The sequence below is a fragment of the Pimephales promelas genome, chromosome 21 (assembly GCF_988280905.1).
Source record: "Pimephales promelas chromosome 21, fPimPro1.hap1.1, whole genome shotgun sequence".
NCBI lineage: Eukaryota > Metazoa > Chordata > Actinopteri > Cypriniformes > Leuciscidae > Pimephales > Pimephales promelas.
This window is the reverse complement of record NC_142789.1, coordinates 21,249,830-21,273,631: the sequence shown is the minus strand read 5'-3', so window position 1 is coordinate 21,273,631 and position 23,802 is coordinate 21,249,830. Positions and strand designations below refer to the sequence as shown.

At 37.0% G+C, this 23,802-nt stretch overlaps 1 protein-coding gene across 7 annotated transcripts; it reads right to left on the bottom strand.

Moving 5' to 3' along the window:
• Positions 1 to 635: 635 nt before the first annotated feature.
• Positions 636 to 23,218, bottom strand: hdac11 (histone deacetylase 11). Of its 7 annotated transcripts, none has more exons than XM_039673869.2 (12): positions 23,071 to 23,218; positions 21,825 to 21,874; positions 21,504 to 21,652; positions 20,918 to 21,018; positions 19,667 to 19,693; positions 19,171 to 19,287; positions 12,639 to 12,681; positions 11,520 to 11,596; positions 9,553 to 9,615; positions 3,910 to 4,006; positions 1,853 to 2,031; positions 636 to 1,319 (listed from the first exon to the last, which is right to left on the bottom strand). In XM_039673869.2, exons 2-12 carry the CDS (start codon positions 21,860 to 21,862, stop codon positions 1,095 to 1,097), a joined length of 1,116 nt encoding a protein of 371 aa, XP_039529803.2. In that variant the 5' UTR covers positions 21,863 to 21,874; positions 23,071 to 23,218; the 3' UTR covers positions 636 to 1,094. The 7 variants fall into 7 exon arrangements, with proteins under 7 accessions (XP_039529803.2, XP_039529805.2, XP_039529802.2 ...); XM_039673871.2 differs by lacking the exon at positions 23,071 to 23,218 and adding an exon at positions 22,338 to 22,568 and having other exon boundaries at positions 20,918 to 21,015; XM_039673868.2 differs by lacking the exon at positions 23,071 to 23,218 and adding an exon at positions 22,338 to 22,565.
• Between the last annotated feature and the right edge of the window lie 584 nt (positions 23,219 to 23,802).

Sequence of the window (23,802 nt, the reverse complement as noted above, 5' to 3'; positions counted from 1 at the left end):
ACTAATAATCTTGATTTCACACTAGAATTTAAAATCTGAACAAAGAAAAGGAAAAAAAAAACCTGCCATCATCTCCTATTTATTCTCTAGATGACAGGAACCATTTTGTTAAATTGAATCAGACATCATGGCTTTAGAACTGTCACTGGCAACCAACTACTGTGTCTCTCAGACCTTCCAATGAAGAGTTTCATTTCCTAATAGAGAGAGCCCCGGCCTTAGCTTGAAGACATTTCAAAAGCCTGCCAGGTGTAATATGATAGAAAGCACTCAGACTGACAGTGGTCCACCTGCTGATGCACACAAATGAGAATCCCTGCGTGCTGCTTAAACGAAAGGGTCACAAAAGCACGTCTCTAAGAGCAACTTCCATTTAACGTCACAGAATAATTTGAGGCGTTATAGCAGAGTAGGTCGACACAATGAGGAATCTGTAATGAATCAAAAATTGAAATCATAACGTTATAATTTAATTTTGAATAAATCTTATCTAGTGTTCAAAAAAAAAAAAAAAATCGCTCAAAATCATACGGTAGATTTTTCTTGTGTATCTCAAACTGGGGATTTCTAGAGGACTGTATGTGAATGTACAATATCCCTTAAATTGATTTTTTTTTTTTTCATTTAAAAAAAAAAAACTGATAAGAAATCAATTCCCTTCCAATCTGTGGCATTAAAAAGATTTAAAGGAATAGTTCACCCAACAATGAAAACCCTATCATTCCAAACTTACTTTCTTCAGTGAATCACAAAATGAGAAACATGCATTTCCTTATAATGAAATTATTGGGTGCATTTGTAATGAGGGCGAGCAAATGATGAAAGAATTATTTTTTGTATTATTAAGAATGTAATGTGCAAACAAGTATTGCATAAAACATCCTTAGAAATGAGGGAGAAATGGAAAACAAAAAAAACATCAACATACGAGTTAAATAGTTCAAAACGATGAACTACGAAAACTATCCTGAGTCAATCTCGGTCCAAACCACCAAACGACCTTTGTCCAGAATATTATATATTAGTTTAAAATGTTTGCATTAGGCATTAACAGTGTGTCTGACACACTTGACAATGTCCAAGATCAGGAGAGCTTAAATGGCAGCCAGCGTGGATTTGGTCATCATTAACGGCACATGTGAGGGTCCCGCACCCTCAAAAGCCTCTTCACCAATCAAACCCTGTCTGTGCAGATTCAGAATGGAGTCCGCGATGATGCGGGCGGTCTTCTTCTGGTAGCCCCCTGATGTCACCATAAGGATGGGTATTCCTCGTCGCCGGGCTGCCCTGAAGATGATCTCATCTCTCTTTACGATACCCTGAAAGAGGGGGAAAATATTTTGCCAAAGTCTTTAATATGTTTCCATGTGTAATCAGTCATTTGATCAAATTTTCAAATTGAAATTAATAAAAAATTTAAAAGAACATTTATTATGCGAGGATATTTTGAATTGGTGCTATCAGCTAAGCTACAATATTATAAAGTGTTATCCAAGTCTTAATATCTTACACAATCTTTTGTAAAAAAAAACATTTAATAAAGAAAATGAAATATGCCGCAAAAAGTATAGAAACCTCCTAATATCGTCTGATTTATTACACATAACATGTCACAATAGCACAGGGTCACAAACACAGGATATCAAACACTGTTTAATACACTATTATGATATATTATCTTAATAAAAGTCTTTCCTCAAATCTCCTTCCAAATCTACAAAATGAAGACTGTAAAGCAAGCCTGAATAATTGATACAGGACTTTATTGACCAGGCTAGAAAACCCTGCCGAAGACGAGCAGTGCATCTAAGATCTGATACGGAGGACTGAAAGGAAGAATGAAGGACAGTACCTGTGGGGATATAGCCAGACCTCCGAGAGCGTCTCCATCAAGGATGTCCGTGCCAGCATTATATATGATAATGTCAGGCTTTACTTCATTCAGTGCTCCTTCTGAATGGAGCTCCACCTTCTGCAGATACTCCATGTCTTCTGTGCCCCAGTCCAGCTCCACTTTTCGTTTAATCGCCCCTGAAGACAGAAACGAAAAACTAAATGAGGTTTTTATCTCCTTGACAGCATATAAAGACAAAGGTAGGTAAAGTGTGAGCAAACAGAGTCGATAACGGCAATTCAGAGCAGTTACACTCAAATAACGGATAAAGTAATTTATTAAAAGGGTTAGTTCACCCAAAAATGCTAATTCTGTCATCATTTACTCACTGCCCTTTTCAATACAATGAAATTTAATAGGGACCACCATAAAACTTTAACTGTTCACAAAAGACATAGTCACAGATTATTTAAAATATAGAGGTATAAGTATAAAATATACAGATTTTAATTTTGGGGCAAACTAGTCCTTGAAGTTATGTCCATTTTCAAAAAATAATATTTCCCACTAAAAACTGTGGGGAAAAGCCACTAAGGGGTCTTCTTGCTTTTTCTAATCACCAAAATGGTTGTGTGTGTAACTGAAAGAAAGTAACTAAAAAGGTCAAAACTAATGTAAGGTGTTCTTTCGTTTATTTAAGCCTGGTTTTAAGGCAAATAGAGCACAATACCTTGCTTTCTCTGAGGCTTTTAAGACTAATTAGTTTCTTGTGCCTTTACAGGCAGATGAGAGGACCACGGAAACACAAAGTCAGAAAACTGAGGTACGTTCTCTTTTGAACATACTGAGAAATCACAGAGGGAAAATGGCTTAGAAAGAAACTATGGAAAATTTTAAGAAAAACGAGGCCTGTGAAACTTATCATGGGAAGCCAGGAAATGCTTCAATAGAGCGCAAGGAAGTTTAAGTCAGAACATTATACGTTTATAAAACCTTATGTTTAGCTGGTTACGGTATGTAAATGCTTTAATGAAATCATCTCAAGTTTGACAAGTTGTCACACAGTGTGCACTGGAGCTTAACAGAACAGCAATATTTCTGTCACTCCTGGTCACATGTTTGACAGAGCGAGTTAGAACCGCGCAGATAACGGATGCATTAATTGACGAAGATTATAATGCGACCATATCGGTGCCAGTTGAAGCGTGTTGTAAGTCATCCCTTCAAACCACTGTGGGCTGTTTCTTTGATACCCAACCTATCAATCAAAACATTTACTGAACGAAATATCAGTGCAAGTGAGGCAAAAAAAAAAAGACAATCACAATTCAGTGTGCAAATATGACATAGAAATTGTCAATTATCAGAATCTGTTGAGAATCAGAATCTGAGTAGTTCATTAAAATTCAATAAAAAAAGTTAAATAAATAAAAAAATGACTGTAAGATAAAATTTGAAATTTTCTTATTTAATGATGAACTTGTTAAGTTCAGTAATTTCACTTAAATAACAATTAATAGGTAATTATCATTGGCATTTAAGTGAAATCACTGAACTTAAATATACAAGCTTGATAAAAATGATCATTCTAGAAGAAAATTTCAAATGGCACATAGAGGCTTTTGCATCTGAACTCTTTATATATATATATATATATTGCCAACTGCACTGACATCCCTTTTAATTTGACATGCCAGTATAAATAAGAGGGTTAAAGTAACAAGAGACATGTGGATGATGACGAGAACATTCAACCACATTCAAGTCAGTGAGTAAACAGCTCACAGTACCATGAGGGTTGCAGGACACTGCCCCCTGTAGGAGAGCAAAAGTACTTTACCTTCTTCCCAGATTTCATTTCATTTGTATCCATCTCAGTATCCCATTATTAGTGAGTGTGTGAAGGGTGTGTGAATTTCTAGATATGCAAATAAAGAGCATGTCCAGGCTAAATCAGTCAAAAAACCATGATCCAAAGCGTTTCATCTTCTCGTATCACTGTGGTACAGGATCTCTTTACATAATCAGGATCACTTCAAATGCCCATTTACACACTCAAATGCACTTTAACTCACTCTTTGCATATCCATCTCCTGGATAGATGTGACGATTATAGACATCCATTATGTAAACGCGACTGTCATCCAGGAAATCCCTCTCGTGGCCATTTCCCTGCAATATGCAAAGAGCAGATATACGTTTAGATTCCTGCTGTTTGCACTTACAACTACAACTAAGACTACAATAAAGATTTGGTCAAGTGGTTTTCAATCAATCTCTGATCTAAGAAATAATTCGGGTTTTATGCATTTTCTGTACTGATTTTGGTAGAAAATCTGACTAAAATAAAAAGAATTATAAACTAAAATTAATATAAAAATAAATACTAAAAATAATATATATAAAGTAAAAGCTAATCCAATTTATTAAAATAATACTAATACATACATAAATAGTAACAATAAAATAAATTATAATAAATTAAAATAATAGTGCATCAATAACACTGAATAATGTCCTGCGTCACTGAGTAATCAGTAAAAACAAAAAAATATCAAAAATAAAAAAATATACACTAATCAATAATGCTCAATCCAATAGCACCTAAATAGTTTTACACAAAGGATATGAATAATTCTTGAAAAATATACATCCATAGACTAATGAAAAAGCAGTTTTATTGTACATAAAGAAGGTTGTCTCATGGGGCGGCCAGTTTGAATCTATGGAAACCTGTGTAAATCTGCAGTGCTTTCCAGAATTCTATAGATGCAAATTATTGCTTAAATACATGCATGCAATACATATTTTTGTCATTAATTAACATTAAACATCTACATATACGTTCTCAAAATAAAAAAAATACACAAATGATTTTACATTAAAATGCCAATGAAATATCAATTAAATGGACCTAAGCAGGACAAATAATAATAATAATAATAATAATAACAATTTGAAAGCAGTAAAAAGGTATATTTTCACTACAAAGCTCTTCAGGTAAAATTATACTTAAATTTGCTTTAAGTAAAAACATATATTTTTCCTGTATATGATGTAAACAACATAAAATTAAACAGTAATAAAATTATGTTTACTTTATGTATTTTACCCCGCACAAAAATTCCTGTCATATCTATGGTCTCTCTATGTAAACTCTCAAAAAATCTCCAAACTGCTTGTCAAGAATACTATAATGCATTAAATGTGTCCAGTGTGTGCACAACTCCTATTGTTTTTGACAGCGAGAGGTGCGAAGATGAGCTTTTCCTCATATGCTAAGTGTTGTTCTCGGTTTTCTGAAGTCATAACATTTCCATCCTCACCATCTGTCATGTACAGTGTCTGGCTATTGTCAATTTTAATTTAAAACTGCTGCAAGGCCCGCAACTCAGGTGCACGACTACAGTCTCTTATTCCAAAACAGCCCTGTCTCTCTACTCAGACCGTTAGCCAATTACGAGACTATGAACCAGGCATTAGGGACACATTCACATTCTCCTGTCTGCACCATCTGTGCACTCAAGCAGCAAAACCTTGCTGCTGGCAAAAAGATATCCATGTAGCAATTTCGAGTTTGGTCCTCTGAAATCTAACAGGCAGCTTACATGAATAATATACAGGAGTGATTACTCAACATGCAGCAGCCCTTAAGTTCCACTGATAGTCATGAGTAGAGGTGAACTGTTATAGAATGGTAATATTATCTAATGTGTCTGTCAACATAAGAGCAGAGGATGGAAGATACAGTTTTTCTGCATCAGAGAGCAAGTCTGCAATCAACACGGGACTGTAACAGCTAAAGGCATGTTTGGAACTGTCAGATGGACCATTTCATTGTTTTCATGTAGATTTTCCCTCTATATAGGCGGTCAAAAGAGGATGCTGTTTGAATATGTGATAACATTAAACTATCATAAACTCTAAAGTCAGAGAGATGCAAACAGATGCTGAGATAATTATCAAATAAATGATTAGAAATGTAATTTTGGCAACTAACTCAAATAAAACAAGATTTAGTTAACTAAATTTACTCAAACTAAAACTGTAGCTATTGGCTTTCCAAAGTTACTAGCCACAATTTTGACATCAATAACATGAGGAAAAACTGCCAGGTAGATATTTTAAATATTATCTCATAATATGGCAGCAGGTATATTAGGTGACGCAATGACTCATTATACTGTTACAAATGCGTTTTCTTTCTCAACTGTTTATGTTTACTTAAAACATAACTGACTGTGTTTATGTAAATACTCGAGAAGGCCGGAATTTTGAGATTATTTTGTGTGTATTTGATTGTTTAAGTGCAATAAGCAGCAAACACTAACTCAATTAGTACTGAGGGGCGGCTTTATGTGTGTGCAAAATCAGCGGAAATGAGTAAAATTATGCACAATATGCACAACCCCATGCTGAAATGTAAGCCCTGTAATACCAACAATGTTCATCCGGTGAAAATGAAACAAGTGAGTGAGGGGAGGCGGGTTTGTCTGTCTACTCGTTGTCGGAGAGATGAGAGAGTGAGGAAGCGCAGCTGGTATTGTGTATCTCTTCTGCAGAAAAAGAGTATTGGAAGCTTTTCAGATATTTCACTTTTGATATGCATCACAAAATCTATATTTTTGACAACACTACATTGCACTTATTTTATTATTTCAGATAGTTTATTATCTAAGATTTTTAAAAGACTACAACTGAAAAATGTGTTCATGGCAATTCTGAAATTCGCCAGCATTTTTCGGTTGTAAATGTAAAGACACGCTTTATATATATATATATATATATATATATATATATATATATATATATATATATATATATATATATATATGAAGAGTTCAGATGCAAAAGCCTCTAAGTGTCATTTTAAATTTTCTTCTAAAATGATCATTTTTATCGAGCTTGTATATTTAAGTTCAGTAATTTCACTTAAATGGCAATGAAGATTACCTATTAATTGTCATTTAAGTGAAATTACTGAACTTAAATATACAAGCTTGACAAAAATGATCATTTTAGAAGAAAATTTCAAATGGCATTTAGAGGCTTTTGCATCTGAACTCTTCATATATAATATATATATATATATATATATATATAAAATGTATAATATATATATATATATCTATATATAAACTGCAAATTAAAATTGACTGCAAATAGACTGCAAAAAGTCAGCATGAAACATAATTGCAATAGTCTTTTCTGCACTATTATTAGGGCAATAATCTTTTCTGCACTATTATAAGTGAGCGGCTTGTCAAATAGGAAAAAATGTAGGGACTTGATTTTGTCCATCAGCAATTAATTGGATGGTTGTGATTTGCTATTGCTGGAATCTCATGTGACTGTGAGTGACAGGTTGTCACACCCTCAAACCTGTAAACACGACATCAGAGAAGAGAAAATACAGTACATAACTGTAATCGCACATGAATTAAAAAAAAATGATGGGCATGAATAAATCTTTTCTAATACTAAAATATTTCATTAAACAATAACAATTGTTGCTTAAAGTCATTTTGGGGTATGTAACATTCCAGGGATGCTATAACAACTACTTTAAGTACTTTGATTTTTTTTTATAAAACAGTTAGTTCCAATCCTTGATTCTGATAAAACACGGCTTTGACCGCTTCACCTAACAGTTCTATTTATAAGGGGACTAACAATTTGTTGTCTCATTTTGCAGATAAGCCTGGTTATTAGCACACACTTCTGGATTCCCATATGCAACTGCTGTCACCTTCAGAGACCAGCATCTGCCATTACATGTCACAATTTTAAGCCTTTAATTGGAGCTCCAATGCCCATTTCCCCCCTCTTGATATTTTCAGTTTTTACATCCAGCTGAGACAGCACTTCCAGGTCCATTTATATGCCAACATGAAGATTCCCACCTTTGTTCTGCTAGTGGTCCTCCATGAATTATTCACCCAGCAGTGGTATTGATCTGATCTTGTTGGCTTAGTCGATGAGCAAAAGACCATAATTACAATCAAGCCACACTTGAAAATGCTTATGGCAGTTTTATGTGAAACTGTAGCACAAAAATGATCAAGAACAGCAGCTTCTGGGTCCATGAGAACTTCCTTAATAGGCTGGGCTAATTAGCAGGGGAGGTGACTCATTAGGAAGGAGAGTGCAATAAACTGCAAATTAGAGGGAAACATGTTGATTTACACTAATTAAGGAAGGAAGGATATATGACACGTGTGGATAGATAAGACTAATGGTTGATTGATATGAGTGGCTGGAATAATAAATATGTACTCTAAGGTTCAATCCCAATTCACCCCTTGGCCCTACCTTCCGTTTTGCGCGTTCACGTCTAGGGGTAGGGTGTCCTGATTCTTGTTGAGATCGAGGGGTAGGGCGAAGGGGTAGGGCTACATAGCCCTCGAAACAGAGATTTTTCAGAGGCACACTCCAAAATGAGGGCTACGAGAAAGTTCACGGAATGCATCGCAAATCACCGGCGAGATAGTTCGCAAATGGTTCAATTTTAATTTAGCGCCAGTTGATTCCACCACGTGCTTTATTTACTCTTATAATAACACTATAGTCGTTTAAATTAAGAAATGGTATAATAAATTACCTGTCCGATCAGAAAACACAGATTTACATAAATATATAAAAATGTATTTATACTGTACTCCCCATGTTCACGGTCAGTTATTGTTTTTGGTTCAGAGTGGCATCTTACAGTATTCATATCTGTGATCTCTAAGGGGCCAAATCTTGCAAATTTAAGGTTGATTTTAGATTGATATTGATTAGTATGTGAACAAGTGTCAAAACTTACTGAACATATTACTGAACATATGCCCCTTTTGAATAATTCTGAAATAATTCTCTATGGATCACTAAGGCTGCATTTATTTGATCAAAAATACAGTAAAACCAGTAATATTATGAATTATTATTACAATCTAATATAACTCTTTACTATTTTAATGTTTGAAAATGTTGTTTATTCCTGTGACGACAAAGCTGAAATTTCAGCAGCCATTTCTCCGGTGTCAAGAAACTTTTATTATTATCAATTTTGAAACAGTTGTGCTGCTTAATATTTTTTGTGAAAACCATGATAAATTTCATCAGGATTTTTTTTTAATGAATAGAACGTTCTGTGGAACATCATTTATTTGAAATAGAAAACTTTTGTAAATCTAAAAGTCTTTACTTTTACTTTGAAACAATTCAAAGCATTCTTAAATGAAATTTCTGAATGGTAGTGTACAACAACACAACCTATTCAGACAGAGTACATACATATGGCTCATGCAAATATAGAATTTGCATAGACTTAAAGACAGCAGAAAAAAACTGTTACAGTCAACTATGACTGTGTAACACATGTATGGTGTGACTATTTAACGCTCTTATAAGATGGTAAAAGAATTACAGAAAGAGCTATCACCTCATTACACACTTTAAGAACATGGTGATATCATCACACACTTGACTTAAAAAAGTACCATTATTTGGTAGTAATTGCCATGGCAATCATCATAATGGCACACTCAACAGCCAACACTAACGGAGCTACGAGAACAGAAGCAAGCAAATTTCAGCTGCAAATGAGTCAAAGCTGTTGCATACAAGTAACCAGAGTGCAAAACCATTGATTTCACCTCCGAAAGGGGGTATTATCTCGTCTACAGCGTCAATTCCATTGACTGACAGAGTGGAGTTGGAAAAGGACTGCTCACCTGATGGGCGTCTAGATCGATGATGGTGGCCCTGGCAACTCCATCCACCCTCTCAAAGAGAAACTGCAGAGGGAAACACACAAGGGAGGAAGTTAGGTTGTGCCTGACAGAAGAATTGCGAAGAGGTTTGTGGATCTCACGACATAGCAACAGTCTGAGAGTGGAATGAATGTGGGGGAAAAAAGAAATCAATGTATGAGTTTCAGTAAAAAGATTCCAAACATTATATGTGCACACATGAGTTTATGCAGGATTTTTCTTTTCTTTTTTTTTAGAATGAACGAATAAAGTACAAGGCTGGATTGTTTGACAGGAAGAAATGCTACATGATTTTCAAAAATAAAAAGGTTTAACGACATGTTTATCTCTTATCTCTAGTCTGCTTATTTCTTAAATAGAGTAAAACTATCACTTTTTAAAATGACCAAACAGCAACTATACTGAACATGATAGCAAATCCACTGCCAAAAGTGCAAAAAAAATGATATAGTTGGATGATTTAGCTCCTTGTGTGATTTAAAAACAATTGTCAGGCTATATGCATTTGAAAATATTTGCAAAATATTAACTTTTTAAATATTTTAGATAATTTAAAGTCCCATAAAGTCCCATGCTGGTCACAAATTATATTATTGAATGTTTGGATAGTAAACAGCATTGTGCAGCCTTATTTGTAGATCTCTCCAAAGCACTTGATTTTGTAGACTTAGTTGTGTGGGTTTTAGTGAAACAGCTCTAAACTGGTTTAATAATTACTTATAAGAACGAACTCAGTGTGTCTCAGCTGAAAATTTTACTTAAGCAGAACAATTAAAAAAGGTGTCCCACAGGGCTCTGTTTTAGCACCAATTTTATTTTCTATTTATATCAATAATCTAGTTTGTGGGATAACTCCAGCTAGAATTCATCTATATGCTGATGACGCAATTATTTATACAGTAGTGCACACTATGAATCAAGCCATAGAGCTTTTGCAAGATTCTTTTCGGTCTTTGCAATGGTCATTGTTAAGTTTGAAATTGGATTTAAACACACACACAAAAAAAAAAAAATTATATGCTGTTTCCTCTCAGTATTGGATTACGGTGATGTGATTTAAAAAACTTGACTGTACCATGCTGCCTTGCGCTTTGTGACGAATGCCTCCTCACGCACTCATCATTGTACCTTGTATGAATTGGTGGGTTAGATTTCTTATCAGAGGAGAAAAATACACGTTGATATTTATTGCTAAGGCATTGCTAGGCAAATTACCAATTTATATCTGTCGTTTATTACTGCATTTATAACTATAGCACTAGATCTAGTGCAAAACTACTTTTAATGGTTCCTAGAGTACATTCAGAGCTTGGTAAAACTGCCTTTTCTTTCTATGCTCCCTGGCTATGGAATGAGCTACAGAGTATAATAATGATAAAAAACTCTCCCCCCTTCAAATGTTTTTAAAAATCTTTTATTGACCAATTTAAAGGAAACGTGTGCATGTTTTGTAAAGTAACTTTTGATGTCAATTTATGCGAGCTGGGTAAAATTGCATGTAAGATTGAGTTTTATGTCTGTACTCTATTATATGTGAAACTTTTTTGTGCTGCCATTTTGGCCCGGACTCCCTGGAAGAAGATATTTTTATCTCAATGGGATTATCCTGGTAAAATAAAGGATTAAAAAAAATTAAAATTAAAAAAATATAAAAATATAATATATATATATATATATATATATATATATAACTCTGAAAATAACTATTAATTGAACTTCAAAATATTATTTATTGGAAATACTCATTAGAAAAAACAATTTCAGTCAGAAACTGGTCAAAGATTTAAACTGTTCAAGATATTGAGAAAGTTTGATATTATTCATAATTCATATTATTTACAACCGCTGTATATGACTAAAAAATAAAATTGCTGATGAAAGAGTCCCATTCTCTAGCAATCTCTAGTGCTTTGGTGCAAACACTTCACCTTGATTGCTAGTGTGATGTCAGCGTAGGCACAAAAACCTCCTCCTTTGTCACTAGAGCAGTGGTGGAAGCCTCCTCCTGCAAGAGACCAGAAAAAAGGCCTTTAAAACTGCTCAGCTCAGTGAATGGTGGTATAAAAATGGTGCCTGTTTTCCAGTGCCACCAGATGATTTCCCTTTGAATGTTCTCTCAAAACATTGGGTGATTGAGAGACTAGCTTTTAATTAGGATCATATTTATACATTCAAGCAACAGATCTGATCTGTCCTTCCATGACCCGCCACATTTAGCCTCATTAAATGACTCTGCACTCCGGAAGCTCCTCTATGGGAGCGAGCCAGTTGCTGATTAGCATTTATTGCTTATTCACACGACCCCGCTTACTGATTCACACCTTTCAATTACTGTGCAACACCCTTCGAGGAACAATGCCCGCATTTAAATGAACAGTCATCCGTTGTATATTAATGTTTAGCAATTCAAAGGCAAAGAGCAGCTCTGTTTTAGAAGAACGGCCTTAGGGATACGGCTGCACTAGCAGGAGCCACGCTTTCCCCAACTTTCTTCAGAAACGAGGAGGAGAATAGAATATTGAATGCATTAATAAATAGCCATATATGGGTAATTTTTGAATGAAGTTACCAATAGGACAACCCTATTAAATCTTCATATTAAAAAGATGTTCCCTTTATTTCTTTAAAGCATGGGTTCTCAAATTTGACCAGTACAGGACCAAATGGTACACAATGTGACAATTAAAAAAAATTATATTAAAATTATTTTATGTAATTATAAAAAAATAGTTATTTTAAATTTTATTCATTTATTTAATTTTGTATTTTTTTCATGTTAAATTTAACATTTTTACATGCAATACATATAAAATATGACATTGTCACTAAGACAGTCCTTAAGCTTGAACTCATAGAGTTCAACCGAACCTTGACAAAATTAGAGGGAACTTTTTATGACTAGGCAGTGTTAGGATGTTTGAGAATCGCTACTTAAAAATGATCAATAGTATGCCTGAGCTGGATTCAAATATGCAGGGAGCACAGTAAGATGCACTTGTTCTCACTGCAATTGTTTTTCGAGTGAGAGCATTAGAAAGAGAACTCACCCACATTTATTGCCCATCCTCGATCCATTGCCAGCTTTCCAGCCTAGGTATAAGAGAGAGAGGGAGGGAGAGAGAGAGAGATCATCAATAAATTAAAAGAAAAACAATCTCATGTGCCAGATAAATCAAAAGCACAGTAACTTGGCACTAAAGCTAAGGGAGGATTCAACATTATCTGAACTTCTTTCATCTCTGATTACAAATCTTTTCAACTTCACACAGAAGTTCTATGTGTACATACAGTATAGTCTACTAATGGCTTAAGATGGGTTTAGTGGAGCTTTTTACAGAGCCTGCACACTTCTCATATTTAAAAACACTCATTTTAGACATTTATTTCTGTTGTTAATGGTTTCCTCGTATTCTTTCCCTTATTCACTCATCTTAGCTTTGCTCTATTTCTGTTATTACCTCACATTAACATAAAAAATCCAATCTATCGCACACATGTAATGGCAGTGGAATAACAGGAAATGGCATTAAAACGGCGTTTCCATCACAGCAAGGTTTATCCATTTTGCCCATCACTGATAAGACCATCATCCAAGAGTAGCACATTCCAATGAGGTTTGCAATAAAAAGAAAACTTGATGCTGCTTTGTTGAAATAATAATCAGCTTTTCGCTCATCTTCCAAAATGAGACCATATCGTGTATCCTTTTATCATTTCATCTTGTCACAAGTAATCTAATTGCCTCCATATGAGCCTTTGGAAGCTTTGAGTACTTGGTACAGGACTTTGTATCTGCAGTGAAATGTGGTTCTGCCTTTATCAGTTTTTTTTTTTTTTGGAGTACATTTTCCATAAATAGTTTTTTATTTGTACTCGCTATTTATACATATTACCGTTCAAAAATGTGGGGTTCAGAAAGAAGTCTCTTATGCTAACCAAGGCTGAATTTATTTGGATAAAAAAGTATAGTAAAAACAGTAATATGAAATATTATTGTTGCTTGCTATTTAACCAAGATACATTTTTGGATTAAATAATTATTCTTCAATGACTGTTTAGGGAACAGTATTTATTTGAAATTTACTTTTTGTATCAATTTAATTTCTCTCAAAAAATAAATTAAATATTACAGACCAAAATATGTTCATGGTAAGAACAGAACATTTAAAAAATAATGACAATTAATACACAAACTTAAAGCAATGTAGGACAACTTTTTTAAATTTAATATTTGACCGCATATCTTAAAAAAATCCTGGTGAGACCTTTTTAAAAACATCCATGAAAGACGTTTACAAAAACAAGCAATTCCATGTAAAATAGCAGCAACTATGCAGTGTTATTTCTGATTGGTGTAGCTAGCCTATTACGAACACACTCTGAGATAATGACTAAATAGACAAGTTTAACTGCATCTAGAATTGACACACAACCAATACACTCATGACACTCTCCTCTGAGTGCATTTAAAGCTACTTTCAGTCACTCGTGAAGTAGAGTCAAACTAAGAAGAGAGCACGCACACGCATGCACATGCACACACACACAAACTGCTCTTGAGCTCAATCCCCTGGCTGCAGCCAGTGCATGGCTTTGCATAAGGAGAAGGTTATCAGTGAGCCTGGAGCCCTGAGCTGTTCCTAGGAGGCACAGCTAAGCTCAACTCAGCTCTATCTTTCCTTCTTAACTTTCTTCTGCTTTCCCTCTCTTTGGGGTTTCTGATAGGAGATCCATCAGTAAAACTGCATCAAAAGTTTGAGTCTGCAATCATTTCAATCAATTCAAGGACCAGAGTGCATATAAATTTACTCATGATTAATATTTTATTCAAATCAACCAGTGCTCTCAACAAAACAGAAAATGCAACATGGAAAATATATGCCTCAATAAAAGATGGATTTTTGGGCCAAAAGATCAGATTTTGCCTGTTATATACTGGATAAATATTCTAAACACACAAACACTACCAGACTAAAGTTTGGAATAATTACAGTGGATTTTATTTATGGCCTCTCCTTGAAATGCGACCTTAACATGGTGGAGGGGTTTGAGTACCTGAATGTCCGCGGGGCTATATGCCCCTGGTAGGGTCTCCCAAGGTAAACAGGTCCTAGGCGACGGATCAGACTATGGTTCAAAAAAATTAAAAATTAAATCGAGGACCGTGACCGAGCCAGGCCCATGAGTTGGGGCTTGTATGCAAACGCCTGGTGGCCGGGCTCAGCCCGAAGGAGAGATGTGGGGCCGCCTTCCCGTGTGCTCACCACCTACAGGAGGAACCGTAAGGGGCTGGTGCTGAGAGGATCGGGTCCTCGACAACCTGGTCCCTGGACACGGAAACTAGCTGTAGGGACGTGGAACGTTACCTCGCTGGCCGGGAAGGAGCCTGAGATTGTGCGTGAGGTTGAGAGGTTGGACTCTTTACCACTCTGGAGTTGCCCATGGTGAGAGGCGATGTGCTTAGTTTATAGCCCCCCAGCTCAGCCGCCATGTGTTGGAGTTTACCCTGGTGAACGAGAAGGTCGTTTCCCTGCGCCTACGGGTCGAGGATAGGTCTCTCACTGTTGTGTGTGCCTACGGGCCAAACAACAGCGCAGAGTACTCGGTCTTCTTGGGCTCTCTGGGAGGGGTGCTAGAAAGTGCTCTGACTGGGGACTTCAATGCCCACGTGGGCAATGACTGTGACACCTGGAGGGGCCTGATTGGGAGGAACGCCCCCCCTTACCTGAACCCGAGCGGTGTTCAGTTATTGGACTTCTGTGCTAGTTACAGTTTGTCCATAACAAAGGGCATGTTCAAGCATAAGGGTGTCCATCAATGCACGTGGCACCAGGACACCCTAGGCCATAGGTCAACGATCGACTTTGTAGTCATTTCATCTGACCAATGGCCGTATGTCTTGGAAAATCGGGGGAAGAGAGAGGCGGAGCTGTCATTTGATCACCACCTAGTGGTGAGTTGGATCCGATGGCGGGGGAGGAAGCTGGACCGATTTGGCAGACCCAAGCGTACTGTAAGGGTCTGCTGGGACCTGCAGGGACCGGAGGGTGTCAAGTTTGGGGACCAAACGATTTCGTCTTTGCTCTTTGTGGATGATGTTGTCATGGTGGCCCCTTCAGAACAAGGTCTTCAGCATGCACTGGGACTGTTTGCAGCCGAGTGTGAAGCGGCTGGGAAGAGAATCAGCACCTCCAAATCCGAGACCATGGTCCTCAGTTGGAAAAGGGTTGCTTGCCCACTTCAGGTTGGTGGAGAGTTACTGCCTCAAGTGGAGGAGTTTAAGTATCTTGGGGTTTTGTTCACGAGTTAGGTAAGGATGGAACGGGAGATTGACAGATGGATCGTGAAGCATCTGCAGTAATGCAGTCGATGTACCGGTCTATTGTGGTGAAGAAGGAGCTGAGCCGCAAGGCGAAGCTCTCAATTTACTGGTCAATCTGCGTTCCTACTCTCACCTATGGTCATAACCGAAAGGACAAGATCCCGGATACAGGCGGCCGAAATGAGCTTTCTCCGCAGAGTGGTTGGGTGATCCCTTAGAGACAGTGTGAGAAGCTCGGTCACTCGGTAGAAGCTCATTGTAGAGCCGCCGCTCCTCCACATCGAGAGGGGTCAGCTGAGGTGGCTCTGGTGACACACTGGAGGGACAATGTCTCCCGGCTAGCCTGGGAACGCCTCGGTGTCCCCCCAGAAGAGCGGGAGGAAGTGACTAGGGTGAGGGATGTCTGGGCATCTCTGCTTAGACTTCTACCCCTGCGACCCGGCCCCGGATAAGTGGAAGAAGATGGATGGATGGTTTTATTTAAAGTTTTTTTCACCAAGACCACATTTAATTGATCAAAACACAGTAAAACAGTAATATTGTGAAATATTATTACAATTTTAAATAGTTTTTTATATTTTATTTTAAAATGTCATTTATTGCTGAATTTTGCTGTAATATGATGAAATACAGCGAAAAACATTATTGATTTATTTATTCTATCACATTTTGATGCAAAGTCTATCACACCACTTGAATACTTGTTTCATTTCATTTTCTAGATTCCTAAAGCAGTGTATCAGTATGTAGTGAGCACACATTTGTGTATACACTAGCAATGCCGTGCATTCTTTCGTCATGCCTTCTAATTTACATGTTTAGAAGTCGTTCATATACATTGCCCCTGTGCCATCCTTTTTTTCAGCCCTGCTATGTGGCACCATATCCTCTTCAGAATCAATGCTATTTTTAGCCGAACAACCTAAATGACACAACGACCGCTCAGTGAGAAAAGCGTCAATTTATATAAACATCCACTGCCACATTCTGCATCTCTAAAATAAATTTCTACAGCTCGACTGCACTATTTGTAACTGAAGTAGTGCTATTAAAACAAAACAAAGTGTGCACATCTGATCTCATTCATAATCACCACATTAAGACTGATAATAAACAAATCCACTACAATAGAGCAGAGATTAATGATACAAGTCTGCTCATTATGATAATTCCTCCCAAACGCCCACAATTACACGGTGGATGTTGTCTAACCTTGAACTTCCTTGCGCACTACCTAAAACGGGGACGGCCTGCACACATTCCCATGTTCTCCGAACCAGAACTACAGCTCCATCCAGCCTGTCGACTGCTGACTGAAATGGCAGTCAATTAGCAGGCCGTGAGAAGGGCTCAATGGGAGGTATAATTATGTTCTCGGGCTGAGAGGGACGTGTGGAGCACACTCATCGCAAGTTCGTCTGCTGTGCAGTGCAGTCTGTCAGAGCGCAGATGCACTGTGGAGAACACCTGGCATACCGCAATGTAATTTACTGCAGTCTTTTACATTGCTGGAATAACAGGCAGGATAGAAATTTGCACGAGGGACGTCCTTAAGATGGTACTGCCGGTAGAAGATTGACAATGTTGTGCCTTAAAGGAATATCCCTGGTACAGCTCAATCAACAGCATGGTTAATTTCCACTTGACCATCCTTTTCCTCTATAAAAACAAAAATCAGGGTTACAGTGAGGCAATTATGATTAAAGTGATAGGGCCAATCTCTAAACAATAAAATACTGTTTTAAACCTCTGAATATCTTCAGGGTCTTTTTAACCTGCAAATTTCGGGGTCTTTTTAAACCCGAAACTTTCTACTGTATGAAACTTTTCATGCACTGAAAAGTTAGTTAGTAACTTTTTGCACTGACACATAAACACTTGCAGTACACTGTAAACAAGACAGTATAAGATGAGACCACCAATTATTGTTCCTAGTTGTTCGATTTTTTTTCCCCCATTCATTTTTTTAAAACTAATTTTTACTGCTCTATTTGATCATTTGTTATTGCTGTTCAGTTCATTGCATTTTAATGTTCATGTCATGTATTTTTTAGTCAATATTTAATTTAACTGTTCATTTCTGTTCTGTTATAGTTAGTAACTGAATTTTCATTTTGCAAAGCAGCTGTTTCAATTTATTTGAAGTTTAGAAAAGATTTTCACAGCCAATATCCTAGCATTGTGGCACTTTTTACAGGCAAGCACTACTCACATTAGTGCTTAGAGGAGGGGAAAAAAAAAATCAAGCATTACTATTATTATAGATGAATACTCAGATTTGTGTCTTGGTAGAGATACCAAATGGTCTTGGTACTGGTAGAAATTCTCAGTTGTGTTCTCATTGTGTACTCATTGCTTAAATTGGAGCAAATCAAATATTTAAATACAACTACTTAAACATCAAAAAAACTTTTCCTACAGAGAAAACTGGCACGGGCTCAAGTGCACAAACATCCAAGCTGGTTCTTAAGATCCAAAAACAGAAACTTCCTCTGAGAAATAAAACACTGAAAACTCATTAGGAATTAAAATAGCACTTTCAGCCTTTATTTTCTTCTGCTTAACTCGCAAGCAGAAAAGCAGCTAGTAATGTGTCTGTTTCTATGATAGCTTCAAAGGAGGCTTTTAATGCGTTTGTGTTACCTGTGAGAAACTCCTCCGAGCGTCTCTATCACAGATGTTCAGAGCCTTTCCTACCGGCTGTTCCTCCCCAGGTTATTTCAACTTATGCCAATGAGAGGCCCAAACTAGGCCCTCACAAACAACTTTCTGTCACCAAATGTTCCTATTTCCTAGTAAAACTTTAAACAATACTCCATGACTATGTCCTACAACTCCGTCTACAACTCCAGGGTGTATAAAAAGTTTCTAATAAACTGTGTTCCAAATCATATATTTTTTGTTTTATATCGACTGTATGTTGGGATGCTATACGAATATTGCCATCAGAATATTTTTATGAGAGAATGGTCCTTTTTTTGATAAGAGGTAAAGAAAAATTATAACCAAAAAATAAAATAAAAAATACATTATTTGTCATGGATCCCATGGAACACCTAGATCTCCTGAGGCCAAGAGGGTTAGACTAGAGACAAGAGTGCAGAATTATGATAACTGTTCAATAAGTCAGAATTCACATGCCGTTCCACTGATGTGCAAAGCTAAAAAGTTTAATATGAACAAATAAATTCCCTATCTTGAGTATGTTTTAATCTCGATACTCACATTTCTAGGTCAAATGGAGATTTGAAACCTACCATGATGGTTCCTCCTGTTTGCGTTCGCAAAGGTTTCAGAACTTTGCGCTGTACCAGGAAGTTGGGCAGGAACAGGAGAGGTGGGATCTCTGTGATGGTGGCAACTACCAAAGACCACTGAGGGTAGGAGAAATCACATGCACATTAGGTAAGCAATCCTGATAACCGAGTCTAAATTATAATAACAATGACTTCTAAATTATAATGAAAATAATGTGACAATTTCTTCTCAGATATTGTGACAAAAGATCTCAAATATCAGAAACTGAAACAGAAAGCAATTTCAAAGAGGGTCTGCTGGTGGATTGTACAATATATCCGGTTTCAAATCTATCTTCAGGCAGTGGAATATATATGATACAGGTGATATTTTAGTGGGAATGCAAACTGGTGGCAAAATGTTAAAGCAGGATAAATAGACTGTACTAATGCATATTACAAAGTGAAAAAGTGTGAAGAAAGTATAAAAGATTCAGTCAGAGTAGAACTCAGATACCTCTCTGGAGCCCTCCAAGATAGCGTTCTGCATGCATTAGGGAAAGAGAAAATACATACACAGAGCCGATTTATAGGGTGACCAAGAGCAGAGAGAAGCGGTATCCAGCTACAGTAAGCGATCACTGAAGCAACAAATGCAACAAATGTAGGTTCAAATACGTCCATTCAGGGGCTTGAAGGCCTATGAACTAAAAAAGAAAGAAGGTTCCGAGAATAATGTACTCACGGTTTTGTGATTCTAAATCCAAATGCTGTTATTTTTCCATGAACACAAAATGAAAAACAATCCTCTTACATTCATATTCATATGACAACGTAATTTGCCATACAATATTACGCCATTGTTTCTTGCTAGGGATGGGTACAAATATAGATTTTCCAATTAATTATGATCTTCATTTGAACAATCTCAATTCTATGCCAGTATCATTTTCATTGGCAAAACATTTGCACTGAATCCACATCCCCAAAGCAAAAGTTACATTTTATCCAAGAGAACACTCTCAGTTGAAATTAATATAATAAAAAAGATCATGCGCCGCAAAATAACAGCAAGGAAGCTTTTTTTTTTCAGTTGTCCTAGTGTTTGATTAATATAATTATATAATAATTTTACACATCTTAACAGTTTTACACAGAAAGCCTATTCACAGAGTAGTTTTTGGTTGAGTTGCATATTATATAGCTCACTGGTTTGGAACAACACCAGGATGAGTAAATCATTATAGAATATTCATTTCTGTGTGCACTGCTCCTTTAAATCATCCCTACTGCGCAGACTGCATGTTGGAGCAGCTGACTCATGAGAGTGTTAGGGATTCTTGGCAGACTGCAATCTTTGCAGAAGACTGCGAACTGATTGATTTGGACATCAAAATAAAGGCCTGCACTGAGTAATCCAGTGCAATTTGCTATTGTACACTTCCTTTTTGCATCACTGGCTCATTTCTGGTGAGATGAAATAGGAAGTCTAGATGTCTTTTTGATAAAGTAAGGAATGTCCACGTAGTCACAATGGGACTATAATAGATTCAAATGGATTCTTCCTTTGGCACTGATCTCATAGAAGGGCTACAATAAGTACATTTGCAATTACTGCCATTCAATTTGAGGTAGAGGACAAACCAATTAGAAAATCAGACTTTTTGTATTGCTTATAGTAACCTTTTGCCATCAGTATATGGAATTATGGGTGCCAGGAAAAGGTGAAAACACAGGTCAGGGCATGGACACAGCACTGCATCTCTACCTTAAGTCTGTTCAGGTAACGCGCAGTGTGAACCACAAGAAGATCCGCCTCGCTGGCCTCCCGGGCTGGAACGATGATCTCATCAGTAATGAACTGCTCTTCTGGAAACAAATCAATGCATCATACAAAAGCGAAATGAATGTGAACATGAATATCTGACACTAGAATAAAAATACACGCCGAGCCGTGGAAGCTCAGCAAATTTCCTAGGAAGGGTAGACATTCTGCGCGGTTAAGTGAACTAATGAGGAAAAAGAGCTTGCGCTGCGGACTAGTTTATCTGAAGAGCTGCCAGAGTTACACTTTGCCCCTGACCTTGCAGCAGCAGAGAAGCCAACATCCTCTTGCTCCTGTTCCCGAGGGGAGTTCAGCTTCCCTCATTATCTCTGCCTCACTGATTGCTCCTCTCTTCATCCTTCTCTCCATCCCTCCACCTACAGTATACTCCCCCCTTCACCCTCCATTCCTTCACTGACTTGCAGCTCTGTTTGATTCCCCAATTTATTTGTCTCGTATTTCATAGATTACCTTACACACTGGTCAGAGTGTGTCTCTGGCACACTGCACCTGCAGTGATGCTACACACCTTTCAAGAAGTGAATGACCTTGCCCCATTTGCCAGCGTCAAAGGGATGCAGCTTTTCCAGTCCCATGAAGGTGATGTTGTACTCAGGGGAATAGACAATAGGCAGGCATGTTGCAGGGACCTCTGTGTAAAGTTCAGTTTGGTGGGAGCTATGGAAAGACGAATATATGATCTAAATAATCATGCTCATGTGAGCGCCAGGGTTAATTTTGCAATAATGACCATCTGAATGTACAGTATCCTTTATATTGCATTACAAATGTGCAGTAAAAAATGACAGCACATTGTCAGTGTACTTTAAAAAACAAAAACAAAACCTACCCTTTCTTTCCTCCTGAATCTTCTTTTTTTGACAGCATGTTAAATTTCAGCTTGAAACATAAAAAAACAACATTAGTGCAAATCACTTTATGTCTGGGATTCTCTTTCTGTGAGGATTCTGTTCGCATGTTGATTTGTTTTTTTATAGCTGTCATTCATATAAAGATGTATGATTATGGCAAGAACAATATTGTAGTAACTAATATGCATACCTCGTCTCGTATTTGATTTACTCTTTGTAGTATTAAGCCTGTCTAAAGCTTAAATGGCAAAAACTACACATCCCAAGAAGCTTTGCATGTCTAGCGCATGCGCGCTAGGAATTTGAAAGACGCAACTGTGCAGGAAATATTTTCGCTTTAGAATATCCTTCCTAAAGTCTCCCAATAAACTAAATGAACCTAACGCGACGAGTTAAATTCTCATTGCAAGCCGGACCCAACTTTACACAGGAATTTTCTTTTTGTCTTGCTTGAAAAAAATCGCTGTAAATGTGAAATCAACACGACTCACCTGCTAAGCCATTTTATATTTCTCTTATGTTTACGGTAAAATTATTCGCCGTCTATGCGTCTAGTGTTTGTCAGAACACATGCAACCATCCACTTAATAGATATCATTGTTGTTTCTCTCAAACATTTGCAGTCAAAAGGATTGTGCGCACGTTTAATATTGTCTTCTTGTAGTTCCACCCCTCCTGAAGTGCAGCTGCGCTCTTACGCTTGCGTCCCTCATTACGTAATCATATGACAACCACGCAGTTGAACTCTAAACTTTCTAAAATGAGTTTTACTAATTAAAATGAATACCGATTCACAAAATATATTTCATAATTCAATATTATTCTATAAATAATAATAATTATTATTCAAATGTATTTGGCATAATGTGAAACAAGACAGTGTTTTTGCCCTTTTTTTCCTCAGAACCCAGATTTTACTTTAAAAAGTCTGATAAATAAATGTATCTTGTATCAAATAATAGTTATACAAGATATATCTAGGCTAATTAAAAGTCTAATGAGCTACATGCTAAGTTGTGCTTTATTATTAGATTTTTTTCTTCTCAGAAAAGACCCTTGAGAATTTCGGATGTGAGCCAATTCAGCTGAAGACACCAAGCATGATGTTATTTAGAAATGACCTGCCAGAAAACAAATAGTCTAATTTTTAATCAATACACTTCCATTGAGGCATGTAAGCATTATAATTCCAATAATTTATGGGAGATAAAACTTGTACTTCACCTCATTTATTTAGGGTAAACATGTCCCCTAGGCCCTGTCCAAAGAGTTCGGCTGTGTACCAAATATCTTGAGCGATAATGGCGTCACCATTCCTATGTCAGGGATGAAGTAAAGCTGCGTCTTTTACTCACCGGAGGTTTTGTTTCAGCTCAAAGTAACCCGTGAGTAAAAACCGTCACCCAAGCATTACGTAAGAGAGTACAATGGATAAAAGAGAACAGACGACAGTGTGTGTCTCCCTGCCCGCATTGCTTGCAGTTTTATCAGTATCCTAATTCCTTCACAAGCTGTGGTAATCTAAAGGCACCCACTGCTGGCATGTAATGTAATGGGTCTTTGCACTCCCCGCAAAGTACAGTCTCACTGTGGCTGCTCTTTGAAGCTGAGGAAGCCTATGGCATGGCCTGGGAAGCTTCTGTCTATAATGGAATATTTTTGCATAAATTGAGACTTCAGTCTTGTCTGTATTTTTTTTCTTTTTATTTATTATTATTATGATTTGAAGAAACAGAGAGTATAGAAATATCTCCCCATCTGCAATGAGAACCGACCTGGTCCTATAGGTTAATTTAATTAATACACCCCTGACCCCTTCACAATGCAGCCTGAAAACTGATTCATCTGCATTTCTTTTCAAAGTTGAGCATTTCGCCCCCCCCCCCCCCCCCCCCCCCCCCATCAAAGGGTTCGGCTGCTTATGTGAGACATCTTGTTTAGTCTCTCAAAGAACTC